Here is an 18,164-nt window from a genome sequence, read left to right as displayed (position 1 = left end):
CATTGACAGGAATAAAGTAGGAAATATGCAGCTCATGACCGAAACAATTTTTTATTGTCTGTAACTAATGGTTTAAGTTAGTTTTAGGTTAATTTTGTCTATTACTTTTTTTAGGACTTTATTCTGGAACATTATAGCAAAGATGGTTCTGAGTATGAAGATGAAATAGCAGATCTCATGGATCTAAGACAAGTAAGTTCAAGTATGGCATAATGAGAATTGTTAGATCAAGTTTTAATCTCCAATAAAATTGTAAATAACAGCATTTGTATGTAATCAGATTATACCACTTTTACTCATAACTGACCATATTTGTACTGACTTTACTTCCGAGATACGGAACATGAATCTCCATCATCAAACAGCTGTACAATCTGAATAAAGAAGAAGTAAAGAAAAGGATGAATAGAAAAGTTATGCAAAATTATTGAGCTGTTGAGAAAACTTTGTAAACCCAGAGTCATCTTATTTTTCAGTTTATAGTGTTTTAAAATCAGCAGGATGAATGTTGAAGTGAATGCACCTGGTAAAGGGCTGTTACAGAATGACGGTTATTTCTAATTACTGATTATTTCCAGTGTTATACTGGAAACATAAGATTTCCTTCTAGCTTTCATAAAACACCTACAGTCTTTGTTTTATTAACTCTGAAGCTTGCCAAATACACCTCCCATGTACTTCCTTAAAGGTTATGGGCTTCTGTACAGCTGGAAAACTCATATTTGGAGTGCATCCATAAGGCCTTAAGCTTACTGTTTCACATTCCACACATTTCTGTGATATGCAGAAGTCCAAAGGAAGCAGGGCTTTATTCTTGGTGTTTCAGTATTCATCTGGTAACTCAACAGGTGTACTTTGCTTTAATCTATCTATTGTATTTTAAGGCCTGCCGTACTCCCAGCCGAGATGAAGCTGGTATTGAGATGCTGATCAGCTATTTTCTTCAACTTGGTTATGTAGAAAGCAGATTTTTTCCACCCACCAGGTATATGGGGATCTTATTTACATGGTAAGTGCGGAGTTCATGTTTGTCCTTTGTTTTGTTTTGCAGAATGTTGTTAATATTTACCTGTCTTCTATTTGATTTGAAGAATGTCAGTGTCATGTTCCCCACCCTCACCCTCAGTGTATGTGGTCAATGCTTTCTTAGTATTAAGAGTAAACCTGAATACAATAAAGCCTTTTCCGTGCTTAGGGTGAAGTCATTGGCTAGATTATGACCTGAGCTACAGGTTTGCATAAGGGAAAGAGAGAAAAAAAAATCTTCATGTTAGACAACTGTAGATGTTTCCTGGACTCTGAACCTTGGTACATGGAGCAGACTGGGAATGGATTAGACCTTAATTCACCGCCTTCAATTTGCTGAGGAAAGCACTGGGGCCAGAAAATGGGAGTAACATAATTTGTTACTGCAGTGGTAGGTTTACTACAACTATTAGCAAGGCTGGACTGTGAATTCAAAACCTTGATTTTTATGATGAGAAAAGGAGATGACTACCATGCAGTGAAGAAGAATTGCTAAATTTTTAGTCATAACTGCAAGAACTTTAAAGTATGAGCTATAGGTGATCTGACCAGGCCAATAGCTGATGTTTTGCAGCATCTAGTAGTGCATGCCTAATAAGAAGTATGAGAACATGGCAAGCACACATGGATACTTCCCCAGTGTATTGTCGGCCTCTGGTATCTGTTTTATAAGGACTTTGAGTTAGATACAATGTGCTTGCAGAGGTGTTGCTTTAAAACCCCCTCAAAAGTAAGCCTCAAATAAAACCATCCTCTAGTTTGGTCTAGTTTGTGGCATGGCAAATGGATTGTACACAGAATACATAAAGGTTATTAGAAATACCATTATTTTCACTGTATCAGAACAATCATTAAGAATTCTGCTGCTCTTTTGAAAAAAACAGAACGAAAACATCTGTTGTTTCCGTGAACTTTGCTTATCTTAACACTTCTTGTTTCATTTCGAAAGGTACGATTCCTTCACAGGCGTCCCGGTGTGCCAGCAAAACCTGCTGCTTGAGAAAGCAAGTATTTTATTTAATATTGGAGCCCTCTATACCCAGATTGGCACAAGATGCAACCGTCAGACCAAGACTGGGCTTGAAAATGCAGTTGACGCTTTTCAGAGAGCAGCAGGTACAAATCTAGATGTATTGGGAAAGTCTTAATGCAAATGTTCCAAATCTCGGTCTGACTTCCTGCGGATCTCTGAATTTCCCACTGACTTCCTCACACAAAAAAGGAGGAATGGGGAAGCCTAGTGAAGAGCTGACACAAAGTTTTAACTGAAAACCTGGAGCTGCAGTCTGTATATGCTGATAAAGACAGTGAATGCTGCGGTTAATGATTAATCAGCTGTCGTTCAAAGGTCTGAGCAATAGCTGTAGTGTTAACTGTTTCATTCTTCATTTTGCCAGCATAGCTGCTTTGCCCTCCATGATATTACATTGGTGTAAAATCTATACAAGAAATAATTTTAAGGGTTGATAAAGGGTTTAAAACACAATTTTTCATATGATGTCTTCAAAATGAATCTTACTGTGTTCTCATATTAAATTACCATTTTTTGACACTGTCTACCTGTTCTCCATAGATTTCAAAGGCAAACAGATTCAAAATATTCAATGACTTAAACTAAGAAAAAAACAAATTCTTGTAAAGGGAATTATATCCCTTAAACAAACATGTCATAGAAGATTTTGTTTTCCTTCAAGCATATTTTCTAAATTTTTGTATATGTCACCAGTGCTACAAATACAGCTTTACAGATATTATCTATGTAATCAATATGTACCTTTTTGTTGCTGCATTAACAGTCTGTGACTATTGGTTTCCACTGTATGTATGGCTTTAACAGCTGCAAACCATGTACCACAGAGTAGGATTGTCATAAAACCCCTCTTTTGAATACACAAAGGTATCCAGAAACCTTGATAATATTTCTTCGTGCATTTTAAAATACGTTTTTATTTTTCTACATTTATATTTTATCTGAAATAAATTTCAGTACCTGAGAAAATTCTTTCTGCTTCTACTTTTTCCATTTTACAAATAAAATCACTACTTTTCAGTTCAACAAACTGTATTAATTCACAAGCTGAAATATATAATCTATTACTACAGTACCTTTGCAGGGCCCCAAACCAATGTGCTCAGGAGGCATTTCTTTGTACCTGTGCATGGTTCCATAACATTGTTCATTATGTTGCTTAAGACATGATGCAGATCATGTATTAGCTGTTTCTTAGCCCTGAATGGAAATTGCTGCATGGAGTTTATCTTCAACAAAGTTCTTGGTTTATATGTGCCTGCTAGATAAGCAGAAATACGTTCAGGCCTTAAAAAAAGAAAATTATTTTTCTGTACTTTCAGTTCCTTTCATAAGACAGTATAGTCCATTGGTACCTTGGATGTCTCTGACAAGTTTTTGTACAGTGCAAAGGTGCATAGAGATGGATATAATTAAAGTTTGTGTAAGAGCATTTTTATAAAGTAAAAAATATTAATATAGATGGTGAAAGATCTCAAAACCTGGTAGTAAGGAAATATAGCACAGTCAGGCCAGAACAGAAAGTAGCAATAAGAAATAAGATTGCAGAAGGTGGGACACTTGTAAAGCAGAGGTCTTATTGTTGTGCAGTATTATCAGCAATTATCAGGCTAGTAGAACTCATTAAACCAGTTGGATGACATGCATGCTGAAGGTTACATTTCCGTCTGTGCAGCTGTTACTTAATGTTTGCACTACAGTTAGTGTTTGTTTTTAATTTGATAAGTGATAGAAAGAATTAATATACTGGTAGCAGAATATAGTGCTACCCTATTAAGTATATTCTTCTAGTTTACTTACAGGATGGAACCGAACTTTCATTGGGACACTCAATGTACTTAGCAACATCTGAAAAGAAGATTCGTAATTAATAAGTTTGTAGGTTTATTTTTTCCCTTCATCCAAAGGATCTACCTTTGCCTTCTTACAGTGGTGTAGATCTTTATTTTTTGTCCTACGTACAAGCCTTCTCCTAACGCCCCCGTATAGAAGTCACATTCAGTTGGACATAGCTCTTAAAATGAAGAAAAAAAAACCGTTATGAGCAAATCTGAAGGTACTGCCCTTAAAACCTGCAGCTTCTGTTGCTCCTCTAAATTATAATTTTAAGGATTTTGCCCAAGAACATTTAGAATGCAAAGAAAAACTAGGAGGTCAATTTAATTTCACGTTCACCAAGAATGCCTTCAGGTAGATAAGGTTAATTTGGATAATTCCTAGAAAGTATGTTTTCAAATTTCTTATTCTATGTGCTAACTTTAATTAAAAATGAACTTTATTGTTAATGAATTAAGTTCACTTATTTCTCTATTAGTAATACATACTAAATTATTTGATAATTTCAGGAGTCCTGAGCTACTTAAAGGATACTTTTACTCACACACCAAGTTATGACATGAGCCCAGCTATGCTGAATGTACTAGTCAAAATGATGCTTGCTCAAGCTCAAGAGTGTGTCTTCGAGCAGATCTGTCTCCCTGGAATATGCAATGAGTTTTTCACACTAGTGAAAATGACACAGGAAGTTGCAAAGGTAAAATGAAAGACTTTAATCTTTAAAATAACTGTTTCCAGTGCTGTGTTACTAGCTAAAGCTAACAGGTTTTATTAAACCTAAGTGCCAACAACAATTACGGAAAACAAAAAGTAACAAATCACAGCTGACAAGTTACAACAGAGGGTGAAAATGTGAATACTACAATATGAACATTGTTATATTAGAATGTTATTAGATTTTTTTTTTAATTGAACTTCAATAGAAACATGCTGGAACACTTGGGCAGCGAACTTTTCCAAGTTGTTTTACAATGAATTTAGCATACTGCTTTTTCAAACAGTACAGTTCTTATTCATGGATTAACATATAAAAGGACAGAGTTGTTTGTGTGGTTCTCTGTAACTGCTGAACACTTAACCTGGCTGCACTTTCCCAGCAGCTGGAGGGTATGCAAATCTAAAGAGCTGAAGTCCGAAAGAATAACTAAATGGTAAGGCGGAGGGGGGCTGTCCAGATGAACAGAATCAGCTGGGGTTTCAGATGGATAGCTAAGTACTAGCTTAAGAGTTGCATTAAAGAAATGGAGAGATGGACTATGCCCCAGAAGGTAGTGTTCATATTTGGTGGAGGTTATGACATCAAAAATACATGATACGAAGATGCTTTCTGAGCCATTTCAGAATAGTGGGTATTTAATTGTTTCCATACTAATTGAAGTAGGCAAAGCCGTTCCTACCAACTTTGCGAAGCCACCCTGACTTAGTTGTAAGCAGTCATCAGCTGCTTTTCAAGACTTTTTGATTCTGCCAGGTGAAGTTGTTTGATCCATTAAAGCAGTGTTCACTGCATGAAAAGCTGCTTTATTCCCTTTGAATAAAAGATAGTAGCCCAGATTTAGCTAGACCACACCAACTTAGAGCTAGATAAGACTCCATAGTTTCAGAAGCTAAAGGCAAATCTAAAGCGATAGGCTTAACCCTCTTTATCAGCTGAATTGATATGACAAAATTAATTTTCAAATTAAAGAATTTTTTATTATATGTTATTTTTATTGAACTCTCTAAAGCCATATAAATAGATTGACTGACTTAGTTCATCTATTCTCCTATAGAATTATTTTTCTGTGACTAGGGCAAGAAGAAAGTCAGCTATGGAATTTCACATTTTCCCCAAGCTTAGTTTCACCTTTTTACCTGCCCTTATAGCACTCTCTTTCCCCCCGCCCCTTTGACACGATGCACATTACATTATCTTAAGGCTGAATGTAATACATTGTACTCGAGTAACTGAGCTCGTAATCACAAATACATGTTCTTGTACTTTAATTCTCTTTTTTTTTTGTTTTTGGTTTTTTTTTTTTTTTAGGTCGGAGAGGTTTACATGCTGGTTAATGCTGCAATGAATCAGGAACCAGTCAAGGAGAATATCCCTTATTCCTGGTCTAAACTGGCACAAATAAAATCAGACCATTACAGAGCTCTAGCGCATTACTTCATTGCCACCATCCTGTGTGACCATGAGTGTGAGACTAATAAGTTTTTCTGTATACTCATATAAACAGCTATTGGTTCAATGGAACTTTGGAGTTTCAATATATGTTATTTTGTAGCCATTTTCCCATTCAGATATGAGGCAATGTTTTGTTATGTCCTGTACAAAAGAATGGGAAAGTACAATACACTAACTTTTGCAGAAACACATGAAATGCTGTATCTGTTGTATGCTATTAAGTTGTTCAATTCTTACATATATGTTTTGGCATGTAAGCATTACTTACATATTGAAGATGATAAAACTGATACAAGTCCTTGATACAAAACTTGAAATTCCCATCCATACGTACTTGTAATTAAAGACTCTCTCCACATTTGAATAGAAAATAGCAACTATTGCACAATATACCTAAAGGATTTGGGCATCAAGAAACATGTAATCGCTAATGTTCTATATCAATCATTATAGTGCAGTCCAGTGATGATGAAGATCAGCAGGAGAAAGCCTTGTCCCAGTTGTATGACCACATGCCAGAAGGGCTGATGGTTCTCACCATTTTAAAGGACAAAGTTCAGAGAAAGCAATTAGGTAACTGTCACTTTCATCCAGCTAATGGATGATGCTTGAGAACTAATTTGTATTTATTGTGTTCTTGGACGACAGCTAACAGTTTCTGATTTATTCAGGGAAAGCTCATTTACGCAAATCCATTGTTTACCATGAAGAAGCTCTAAGAGTCTGTAGTTTGTGCAAAAAACTTCGAAACATTGATATACTTCAAGAGGTCCTGACAGCTGCACACAAGCGCTCACTTCTCAAATATTCTCAGCAGGAGAAGGAAGATGACTTCCTCAGTCTAATGCAAGCTCCAGATATACTTCGTAAGTATTCACAGCTAGAAATCAAGGGTCTCTAACTAATAATCAGGTGCCCAAGCTCAGTCAGTAATGTTTCATTTTCAGAAAGTCTTGAGCCAAGCTCAGTCAGTAATGTTTCATTTTCAGAAAGTCTTGAGCTATCCTTCCTTCTCTTCCTGTCTGAGAGATGCAGCCTTTTAATAGAGTTTAAAGTTAAGCAATTCAGCATTTATGGCTAAACAAAGAAGCTTTTTCTGTGCATCTGAAACTACTTTTTTCTTCCTACCTTAACCAGCATTAGTATTTTTATGAAATAATATTTATATAATTTGCAAATGTCTCATGATTCTTTTTAAGGGATTGATAGAGGAAAGAATCTTTGGATCATGCTAAGAAATCAGTTTGAGGCATACATTTTGTAAAATATGTAAGGAATCCGATCTCAAATGTTTTCCCAATCACATTTTAATTAATTTTGTTATAGCTGCTTTACAGTGTGCATCTCTGGCCACCTCTTAGATGGCCTCCATTTTGGAGTAGATAACAGTGAGATACTACTTAGAATTCAGTTTAGTGTTTGGGTGACTTTAGGTTTTTTTAGGTTACTATCTCATGAGCTAATCTCTACATGCACCCACCCCTGAGAAACTTGAAAGCTAAAATCATAAGAGGAAAGACTAATAACTGTTTAGTGTAGCAAAGGTTTTAACTTGGTTTAAGTTGTTAATTCAGTTCTACTACTGTTGGTTTTTCCTACCTTAGTCCAGTTGATAACAACTATTTCCTCTTTGGGAGTTGTGAGAAAGAGACAGGATTTTCTTAATTATTTTTCAAAGAAAAAAAGTGTTCAAGTGGAGAATAGTATAGTTTTGTTTGTTTTAGAGTATTTTAAGCTTTCTATATCGATAATGTGAGCTCTGAAGATATATTTAGGTTATTTAGAAATTTGTCTTATATATTTCTACTTAATGACTTTTTTATAGTCTAGTAAGAATTAAGGAGAAACTTCCATCTAGCTGGAATTTAAGCAAAAAAAAAGTCTGTATCCTTATTCTTTCTTTGTTAGGATAGTTATATCATTAACACTTGAGAGAAAATTAATTTCTTTTTCCTTTTGTTTTAGCTAAAACAGAGCATAAAGTAGAAACAGTTGCTCCTCAGTTTTCCAAAGTGAAAGTTAAAGACTTCTTTCACAAGCTGGTATGTAATATACTGATGCTTTGTCACTTTGCTAATGAGTGTATGTTCAGTCTAATGTGAGAGAAATGACCCAAGTATCTTAGCCCCAAACCATTATAACTGTTTTTTTTTTCAGAAGTTATTTTACAGACCACTCCTAGCTTCAGATATGTAAGTTAGCTTGAGATGCAAAGAATAAAAATATTGATTGTATGTGGCACTGCACAACATTCATTCTTGATGAGCTTCATTAAGAGTCCTATCAAGAATCAGTGGATATCCCATTTACCTCATTGGCGGGGAGAAACAGGGGTACTAGGAGACAAGGAAAGCCTGTTTTTCAGGTGGCTTCCTGTGTATCACTGGGAAATAGGAATTCTAGTTAGGATCCAAATATCTGGTGTTTCATGAATCAATTTATCTTCTTCAAAATGAAGTGATACAGGATTTCGGAACCCGCTGCAGGCTTTAACATAGATTTCAGAACAGGTTGGCTGTGTTGCTGTTACCCTACTCCCTTTGAAGTACCCCACAAAGAGACATCTTAAACTTCTGGGATAAATCCCACTGTTCTACATCTATGGAAGTAGCTGGGAGTTAACCTGAATAAAACCTACATAAGATGAACTCAAGAGCATTATAACTTAAAAATGCTTACTTACAAATGAGAATAAACCATCATGTGCCTGCTGCTATGTAACCCACAGGGCCCGCTGTCCGTGTTCTCAGCCAAGCAGAGGTGGACAGCGCCGTGTGCCATTCGCTTCCGCTGTGAAGCAGGGGAGCTAGGATTCAGTCTTAAAGGAGGCTCGCCAGTACAGACTTACTGTCTTGATCCAGTTTGTTCTGCAGCAGTAAGTAAATCGGTACAATATGAACATTTATCTCCAGATTTTTAAATATAATTTTAATTTGCTTATGTTGGTGTATAGAGGATTTCTTGACTTCTAGTATATATCAGTACAGTCCATTCATATCATCTGTACAGTTTTTTCATTGATATATATGCCTCTGCAGACTCTGCATCCTTGACATAACATTAAACTAGAACAGATTTCTTCCTCTGTTCACACTCCATAGATACAATCCCAAATAATACAAGCAAATATGTTATTCCCCTTCTAATTCAGGAAGTTGGAAGGGATAAAGACTCTGGAAGGTAGTGACAACAAAAAGGATAAGGATCAGGAAGGGCAGGTGGGATGTGCCCACAGGAAAAGAGGGGAAAAACGTATTAATGGCTTCTAATATATTGTTCTTCTGGGAAATAAACAAAGGGATAAAGCAATATGCAGAAAATAGTAAATCTTAAATAGTGCAAAGGCAGAAACAATTAAGTACAAATAAAAATACTGAAGAAACAGAAATAAGAACTGGAGAAAATGTCTCATGGAAGATGACAGAGTAGCTAAAACTAGGTTTCACTTATTTTAGGAGAAAGGTGAAAAGGATGTAAAAAGAGCTGATACCTGAGTATTTAGGCCAAAATCACATTTATCAACAGTAATTCAAAAAAGATTATTTGTGTGATTGAAAAAGTTGTATTTGTTGCTTTTATGCTATTTATACACTTCTGTTCCACCTGTCTGGCTACACAGTGGTTTTATGTCTTCTAAGAGGGAAATGCCTTTAGGGCAGATATTGTATGATGACAAAAACATCTTATACATCTTTGTAATTCCAGATAATAATCTGTGCAAAATTTTTTGACAGTTGATGGGCCTAAAAGAAGGTGACTACATTGTTTCAGTTGGTGGTGTGGATTGCAAATGGCTTGGAGTGAATGAGGTGCTGGAAAAATTCAAAAGCATGGGAGAGCAGCACATTGAGATTGAGGTTATCAGTTCTCAAGATACAACAGCTTCTATGGTATGTAATGGGGCAAATCTATTTTGCAGATTTGAAGGGTCAGAAAAGTGGAAAAAACTCTCACTTCAGTCCCTGATTACTGTTTTCTCTAATGTAGTCAGATATACCATTTCACCAATGAAAATAAAACTTTCAGTCATATATTCAGTTTTAAACTATTGATTTAAATGGATGGAACTTGCATTATTATTTATCAAGGTAAAACGCAGCCTGTATGCGTAAGAATTACAGCTTTTTGGTTTTGTTTTTTTTTGGTAGTGGAACTACTTAGATTAATTACATTATAGGTTCCAGGACATACCTTATTTTCCCCTAACTTGTCCCAGAGGGTGAAAACATTAGTCCTTTTAGCCTAGAAAAAGTCGCAATGAAACAATAATCAGCATCCAAGACTATGTGCTCATCTTCTATTCACCATTAACATAATCATCCTTGACTTTTGCAGTCTGCATTCAGAGATTAATGTAACATTTATTATTTTGCTGGACTCTTTATTGTACTAAGCTGCTTTAGTCTAAGGGAAAAGTGAGCAAAAGATTAAAAAATGTTAAACTCTACATAATTTAAACTTATCTGTAGTGTGAGAGAACCTGTAGTTCAGCTAAATCCAGTACTTCATGGTTCTAGCATACCCTGCAAGCTTACACTTAAACAGTGTCACCTTAGAAGTGATCGTGGCTCTTACTGACTTAAAAAAAAAAAAAATTAATTTGCATTACTGAAAACCAGGAATTGCATTCCTACCCTTCTGACACAAAAGGCCCTTTCTGGGCACAAAAGGTTAGAATATAAACAAATTGCTTCAGTGCATAGCTTAGACAAGACAGAGAAAGCCCTGCCTTCCAAGTATCCCTGCAGAACGCCCTACAGTAGCTCTTGTAATCGTTGCAACTAACATGAAACCTGCTTGCTGGGCATTCAACAAAACACTTTCTGGACACTGAAGACAACAAAGACTCCCCTTCAGGCAAGGTCTGCATACTTGAGCTTTGCAGAAGTTATTGTGTATACTTGACAGCACTGACTAGCTTCTAGAACAGCTAGCTGGAACAACATGTCTAAATTCACAAATACCTTTACAGTTTGCCTATCATATCCCTTAATTCTGCATGGGCAAAATACCAAAATCTCAGTACTCTGAAGGGCCTTGTGTTCAATTAGTGTGTAACTAGCACAAAAAGTTTTCTGTAGTCTGTCTGGAAAGTTACTCATATAATAATCTTCTTTTGCTTTCTGTTGTTGCATTTTTGATCCCTTTTAGGTAACTGATATATATATATGTATGTATGTACGTATGTATGTATTTTTTCTTTTTGCAGCATAGTAAGAGTGCAACTTACTCTGTGGGAATGCAGAAGACTTACTCCCTAATCTGTTTAGCCATGGAAGAAGATAAGATTGATCAGACCAAGAAAGCCCCACCAAAACTGCCTTTTCTAAGTTGGGGAACTAAAAATAGACAGAAAGCTGCAAGTACTCTCTGCCTTCCTTCAGCTGTGGCTGGAAGTTCTCAGATAAAGAAAAAGCTTTCTCCCTTCACACTCCTGAATACAGAAAGTTCATTATACTGAATCTTCCAGAAGGATCCGTTTAACATGAAGTTATTCATAAAATGTATATAAAAAAAAAAATACATTGATGTCATCTTTATATACACATTTGTAAATTCAGACAAATGTTGCCTTCGCTTACTGAGTATTTGAACCACTATAAAGGTCAGATGCTGCCAAAAACTCTAAACCTCACATTTAAAGTTTTAAGATCTAAACAAAGTGGTTTGGGAGGTATTATATAAGTTACTTAGATGGGGACTGGATTCCTTTGAATTTCAACATATTCTATAATAACTAATTTTATGGCTATTATAGATGGGAGTTATTTATTACAAACTTTGATGCTGCATGCAGAATAAGGTACACTTTGAAGGATAATTTCACTGTAAAAGTTTAGAATTTATAATAAATCACTTAAACTACTTTAAATAATGATCTTAAGGACAAACAGCACTGGAGAAATGTTATTCAGAGACTAGCCTTGTGCCAAGGGGAGCGTAATGCAACTCTTTTTATGCGTAGACATGGTCTTTGGGACTACTAAATGGATTCTGTTAAATAGTTGTTAATTTCACTCTGCTAAAGAATTAGAAGGCTTAAAAGTCAGAAGATCTTTTCAACTACAAAAGGCTTTGACTCTGCTCTCTCTCTGATCTGGTTACATTTTTAATGCCTGCTTATTCCATTGTTAAAAACAGGCTTTATTCCAAACTTGAAATTATTTAGCCTGCTTAATTAAAGATTTGTATTTCATTAGTCTGGCTAAAATTGATAATGTAGAACAAATCTCAAAACTGAAGTATTCCAATTCTGAAATATTAATCCAAAGTACATAAACTGTGGTGATACTCTTAAAACATGAGAAAACAGTGCCTGGAAGTCTTAAGTGGTAGAGTATTTATTAGAGGGCCAAGTACAAACCTTAAGAGACACAAAATTCTCCCCTTGGAACAATTTATGAGGAATTATTGGCTACATCTATTAAAAATAATTAAAAGAAGGCATCAAAAGGTTGTTCATACAGTTGCTCCTTTTTTGAGATTCTATTTTCTGATTAATTGAAAATTGCTAACACTGTAGTGTTAGTTAAAGATGCTATCTACAGAGTAGATACATGCTGTTTGATACTCAAAACTTAAATAATGGGAAAGTTTGTGCCTGGGTATAAACTTTTAAGTTACCATTTAGTTTCTTATATAACAGGTATAAATGTGTTAATGACACTTATTTAAGAATAAAATCAGATGTTGCCATTTAGTAGTGGCTTCTTGATTCTGTTCTAGCTTCGATGATACAGTACAGTTTACAGGTTTTCACTGCTTACTGTTGGCAAGCATCTTAACTGTCCTTTGCCTGTTTCTGTAGTCTTCCTTAAAAGGCCTAAAGAAACTGCCTCATTTGCAAGTTTATATTGTGTAATACAGGAATTTATACTATAAAATAAGCTTCTTACAAGGAGTGTTAACACATGTTTCTGGAGTGTCCCTATTAAGTTACCCCAAAATGCTGTAAATGAGTTCTCTCACTTATTCTTAGTAGTAATGTCTTTCCATGCATATTTGTGTTAGCACTTTATATTATATGCACAAGCAGCAGTCAGATAGTGGTCTGATGCAAGAGCCTGCAGTCTGATATTCTGTGCAGCAGAGATCTACTTTGCATCTATGGTTAAAATTATTATTCAGCTAATGAAATCCTTAGCAAGGTCACACGAAACTCCTTCCAGTTCTTAATTTCTCTTAGCCTACCAGGACACTTTTCCCCCTTAGGTTTCTAGCTGCATAGTTAACTGCCTTTCCATTCCCCTTACACTTACTTGTCTTTGAGGAGTGGTTTGGGGGGGGGGGTAGGGAGTACCTTTTTTTTTTTTTTTTCCCAAGTCCACTTGGACTTCCCAAATAATGTATAAATACAAGCATACTTAGTATTTTCTGTGAGCTCACTGAAGACATTCTACAATGAATGTTAGCCAAAATAATCATGATTTAACACAAATACTAATTTCACAGCAAGTTATACTGCTGAAAAGTTTTCTGAAAGTCCAGGCATTTGTAACAAGTTTCTATCCACAACAAATGTCTAGGGCTATAAAACTCTGAAAACACAGGTTTAAAGTAGATTAGCAGATGAAGAAATAGCCACATACCTTTTCAATGTGAAATCTGGTCTCCATAGCAAAATGGTGAGGGGGCAAAGCAAACCAAAACCCAAGCAAAAAAACCCAGAACACTAAAGCAAGAAACAGATTTATATGAAGCTTAATCATTCCCTACAGTAAGATGATAACACCTTGTTCTGTAGTTCTGAAAATTTTAGTGTTTACTATTTAATAAGTTAAATATTTAAGGCCAAATCATAAGTATATTTTCAGCCTAAGTAATGAATTGGTATAAATAGCATTTGTTATCTGCACTAAGTAATGGGTTAGGTTGGTTATGGAGGTGCCAAGATTTTGTATATTCTTTTTCTTTTCTCTGGATTACAAAACGGAATTAAAAACCCTGCTCAGCTGCTTTACTGCTGTACTGTGATCTAAAATCCAATAGGCAGGCGCATTTTAGACTGCCTTCTTAAGAGGTATAAAACAAAAGACAGTTTTACCCATATTAAATAGGATAAGAACATCATTTAAAATAAAGTGCAGGATGTCAAGAAAATACACCAATAATTTGCTTGCCAGATAACTCTTAGAAGGATTAATATTGGAAGAACATCATGAATTTTTATGAGAACCTCTCACATTATTTCATGTATAACTATCCCAACCTATATTAAAAAGAGAATGAAACATGAATTAACCAATATTTTGAATATTATACACAAAGGAATAAACTTGATAACACCCCGTGAACTGAAAAAGGATCTAGAGAAACAGTGTAAAGTCAAATACATATTCAGCCAACACTTTCTGAAGAACCTCCAAAAGTAATAAACCAAAAGTACTCTGAAACATTCTGTGAACAAAGTGATTGCACTGGGCATCACATGAAACTTAAAAAGCCCTCTCACAAAGACATTTAGAAATAAGTACAGCATAAGCAGAGCTGATATAACTTCAGTAGCAAGTACTGTGTTATCTTTTCAATCATGCAACAGGAAGTAATTGCCATACTTGTCTGTGCTTGTCCACAGGTGTAGAGTGCAGTAGATCTATCCTTTACTTAAAAGTTCCTGAAACAGTAACCTGTAGAGTATATTCTTAAGAAACATCACCTACATATTAACAAAGTGTTTACTTTTGGAAGACAAATAAATATAGAAATTGTTTTTTTTCTGTGATCACTGAAAAACAGACAGCTTTCTCTCACTTTTTCACACAGGACAGATGCAAAACCCTTTACAGCCCTTATTCTAAGGCAAGATTACAGCTCTATCTACAAGAGCAGAGTAGCTATAAAGAGAAAGCAAAACAGTAATCCCTACACAATTACTCAACACCCTTCAGTTTTTACCAGGATTATTAAAAACAAAATCTTAAGAGTTCACAAGGAACATAAATAAAGTCTCTATGTTCCAAAAGAGAAAATGTCAACACATGCATGTCAAGAACTTAAGGCAAAGAAAGTATAAATTTGTTGTGCTACTGTTTGTCCAACTACCAGCTCGAGCTCTTTAACAGATGCATTACAAAGTCTGTGGATGCTTCCAAATTGTTGCAGCAGAAGCAGAGCTTTTGTTTTTCCAACTCCTGGAATTTGCTGCACCGTCCGGAATACTGATGCTTCTGCTAGCTGAGAACATTGTTTACGAAGAAAGGGGTTACTATTGCGATCCTTACTTTGTTCACGGACCTGAAGTAAAACAAAATCGTAAGTGATACTGAGTGCCCTCTACTGGAGCTTTTTAAATGGTTTCATGTATCTCAAAGAGTTCAAGGATATCACTACAGTTTTAAAAACTGGTCCCTTCCCATTAACTGTGTGCCCTTATTAGGAGTTTTCTTAATACCAACTACGAATTAAAATAATGATTTTTGTCATCTGTTTGATGCAATTACAAACAGAATAAAGGTAAAGAGATAGGGCATAAAGAATATAGTTTTCCCAGCAAAGCAGAATCACAAATCAGTTTTGACAGAGAACTGAAGATAGCTGAATGTTATCCAGTGATAATCAGTGCAAGAGAACAACAACAAAATCTGCATCAAGTTCTTTACATTTTGTCTCTGCTCTCAGATTGATTGGGGGAAAACAGGTAATTCTCCTTGCCTCCTATAGGATCACAGAATCACAGAATGGTTGAGGTTGGAAGGGACCTTTGGAGATCATCTAGCGCAACCCCCTGCTCAAGCAGGGTCACCCAGAGCACGTTAGACAGGATCATGTCCAGGCGGGTTTTGAGTATCTCCCAAGAAGGAGGCTCCACAACCTCTCCGGGCAACCTGTTCCAAACCAGTTCTTTATTTTGATAAATACTTGTCTACTAACATAGAAACTTACTAGCTGAATAATAAGTTGAGAAGCTTCTCCTTGATTTGCCACAGGAAACAACACCATGCCAAGTTCTAGCACCACAAGCTTTTGTACTGCTAAGAAGTACTGATCACTTATCTGAGTTCTCTCGACAATTACAATTCCACCAAGACTGCTAGCCTTTATTGAAAAAAAAAAAAAGAAAAAAAAAGACACTGTCAATGATGAGAAGATTCAGTGCAACTAAGAGCACACTTCTGAGTTGCCTGGGAAAAAAACAGAACAGAAAGTGGCAACAGTTCTGAAGTTTAATACAGCATTATTACACAGATTTATTATTCATTTTTACTGTTTTTTCAGGTGGAATACCTCATGCAAGCTTAGTTCCACTAGGATCTCAAAAGCATGCAAGACGAACGTTTTCAGGAACAGGCAGAACAAATTGCAATTAGAAACTTTTCTTTCTCTTCCCTTTACACAATACTTACATTCCTAAACCGAACCAATCTTCGCTTGAATTCATCCCCTGCAACCAAATCTGCTTCAGAAATATATAAGATGCAAGTTTTGTTTGAAAGACAGAAATCCACAAGTCCCAAGCCATCTTCAAAAATGAGCTTAATTTTCCCTTAAGAGATTATTAGAAGAATAGTCATTAGAAGTATAGTAACAATTAAGATTTCAACGTGTCAATAGTTATAGTGATTTAAAACTTTGACAGTCAATTTCATACTCCTGAAAAGCCTTTATTCTTTTTTTATTATTTTTTTAAAAAATAAAGGAAAACTGGTATAAGCAATCCAGAGCACTGCACAGTGCCTTAACCAATGCCGATTAATAACACTTTCAAACTACAAATTCAGGGTAGTTTCTGCGTAAATTCTGGGCCTGAACAAACATCATCATATCAATCACATCATGTAGCATTCTGAAAGTATCTTCTTGATTTAGTTTGCTGAGCCAACAGGAGACAGCATGGTCCCAGTGTCCATGTAAACTGAAGGGATTTCAGTAGAGGTTCATACTTGTAATAGCCTCACTGCTGCGGTTCCCAAGAAGCAGATAGTTCTGCTTCTTCTCTATACTACAGAAGGAGTATGAAGATATGATACTACTGACCATAGATACATAGCAGACACACAGGAACTTTCAGTCTACTAACGTAGGATTCATCTCAAATACAAGACCAGTCAGGCACAGAGTAAACACATATTCTAGCCAATCTAACAATACTAGGAGATAGAATGCTTTGCTTGATTTTTTTTTTTTCCTTCTCCCAATTTGTTTGTACTCACCTTGTAGCCTTTGGGATATTTCTGACCCTCTCCATTTCTCATTTCCAATCACATGTCCATAAGGGACAACTATAGACCCTACTGTGAGAAGGGAGTGCGCTTTTGTTGTCATTGGACCTCCTTTAACTCATTACTTCAGTGGCAGCCACAGCCTAAAAGTAAATGTGAAAAAGATACTAACATATTTTGTAAACTTGTTCCAATCTGGAATAGATCATATCTCATCCCCCAAATAAACATATAAAAATTGGTAAGAAATCTTTCTTGCTTAAATATAGACTAGAGCTTTGTTAATTCCACTCCCAAGTTTGCCAGTCAACTTGAAAAATACCTGAATTTACAAAAATATCTGAGTTTAGATGCAAAAGTGGTAAACACTCACCCCTGAGAAATTCAACTTCAATTACTGAGCTGACTTCAGAGGCATCTCCAGCCCTCAGCTGAAAAAACTCTAGAGCCAGATACGTCAACTGTTGGGCAAGGCCCTTTTCTGAGCTGCCAGTTTTATGCTTTCTTCTGATTTTCGGGAAAAAACGAGAGTCTCCGAGGCTACGCCGTCATTTCAGGAGAAAAAGGCAGAGAGGAGCGGGTACGCCCGCAGACCCCGTCACGCCAGCCGCCGCCCAGCACCCACCTGCCCGGGAAAGGCGAGCGGCCCGAAAGGAGGGAACGAGACCCGCCGCCGCGCCTGCTGCCGCTGCCCCTCAGGCGAGGCACCGCCTTTCCCGCCGAGCAGCCACGGGCCCGCCTCCGCGCCTGCGAGCACGATTGACAGCGGCAGCCGCAAATGGAGAGCGAGCGCTCTGCCAGCCGCAAGCCAATGAAAAGGTAGGGCGGGCAGCACCCCGCCGCTGGTAGGTTGCTAAGGCCGGAGGAGGGGTGAGTAAGGCGCGTGCTGATTGGAGGAGCGCAATCCCGCAGCAAATCCGCGGTGCTGTCGTTGGCAGGCTGT

General features: G+C 36.5%; 2 protein-coding genes and 1 long non-coding RNA gene across 4 annotated transcripts in view; 1 reads left to right on the top strand and 2 right to left on the bottom strand.

Moving 5' to 3' along the window:
- RHPN2 (rhophilin Rho GTPase binding protein 2) overlaps nucleotides 1-12,751 on the top strand; it is a 28,188-nt gene extending 15,437 nt beyond the window's left edge. Inside the window, exons 5-15 of the mRNA XM_062586103.1 lie at nucleotides 115-192; nucleotides 885-1,009; nucleotides 1,976-2,142; nucleotides 4,402-4,589; nucleotides 5,919-6,075; nucleotides 6,516-6,635; nucleotides 6,734-6,928; nucleotides 8,028-8,104; nucleotides 8,791-8,937; nucleotides 9,797-9,952; nucleotides 11,272-12,751. Coding sequence (XP_062442087.1) covers nucleotides 115-192; nucleotides 885-1,009; nucleotides 1,976-2,142; nucleotides 4,402-4,589; nucleotides 5,919-6,075; nucleotides 6,516-6,635; nucleotides 6,734-6,928; nucleotides 8,028-8,104; nucleotides 8,791-8,937; nucleotides 9,797-9,952; nucleotides 11,272-11,523 — 1,662 coding nt within the window. The 3' untranslated portion in view covers nucleotides 11,524-12,751. The remainder of the gene's footprint in view (nucleotides 1-114; nucleotides 193-884; nucleotides 1,010-1,975; nucleotides 2,143-4,401; nucleotides 4,590-5,918; nucleotides 6,076-6,515; nucleotides 6,636-6,733; nucleotides 6,929-8,027; nucleotides 8,105-8,790; nucleotides 8,938-9,796; nucleotides 9,953-11,271) is intronic.
- Nucleotides 3,856-11,879, bottom strand: LOC134146008 (uncharacterized). Its single transcript, XR_009959758.1, has 3 exons — nucleotides 10,254-11,879; nucleotides 8,746-8,929; nucleotides 3,856-3,904 (listed from the first exon to the last, which is right to left on the bottom strand). It is a non-coding gene; the product is annotated as an uncharacterized LOC134146008 (long non-coding RNA).
- A 1,544-nt stretch (nucleotides 12,752-14,295) lies between the features above and the next one.
- FAAP24 (FA core complex associated protein 24) lies at nucleotides 14,296-17,908 on the bottom strand. Of its 2 annotated transcripts, none has more exons than XM_062586104.1 (5): nucleotides 17,595-17,908; nucleotides 17,213-17,364; nucleotides 16,406-16,545; nucleotides 15,945-16,097; nucleotides 14,296-15,296 (listed from the first exon to the last, which is right to left on the bottom strand). In XM_062586104.1, exons 2-5 carry the CDS (start codon nucleotides 17,322-17,324, stop codon nucleotides 15,048-15,050), a joined length of 654 nt encoding a protein of 217 aa, XP_062442088.1. In that variant the 5' UTR covers nucleotides 17,325-17,364; nucleotides 17,595-17,908; the 3' UTR covers nucleotides 14,296-15,047. The 2 variants fall into 2 exon arrangements, with proteins under 2 accessions (XP_062442088.1, XP_062442089.1); XM_062586105.1 differs by having other exon boundaries at nucleotides 17,847-17,901.
- Nucleotides 17,909-18,164: the final 256 nt, after the last annotated feature.

The sequence above is a fragment of the Rhea pennata genome, chromosome 13 (assembly GCF_028389875.1).
Source record: "Rhea pennata isolate bPtePen1 chromosome 13, bPtePen1.pri, whole genome shotgun sequence".
In the NCBI taxonomy this organism is placed as follows: Eukaryota; Metazoa; Chordata; class Aves; order Rheiformes; family Rheidae; genus Rhea; species Rhea pennata.
Note: the sequence above shows the minus strand (reverse complement) of the source record. Positions and strands in the feature narration are given on the sequence as shown.

Excerpts from the sequence above, each read along its gene's own strand:
- FAAP24 (XM_062586104.1), bottom strand. The coding sequence starts at position 17,324 with ATGACAACAAAAGCGCACTCCCTTCTCACAGTAGGGTCTATAGTTGTC. Across the intron at positions 16,546-17,212 it reads AATATCCCAAAGGCTACAAG|GGAAAATTAAGCTCATTTTT; the intron begins GTGAGTACAAAC and ends TAATCTCTTAAG. Across the intron at positions 15,297-15,944 it reads CTCAACTTATTATTCAGCTA|GTCCGTGAACAAAGTAAGGA; the intron begins GTAAGTTTCTAT and ends GTTTTACTTCAG.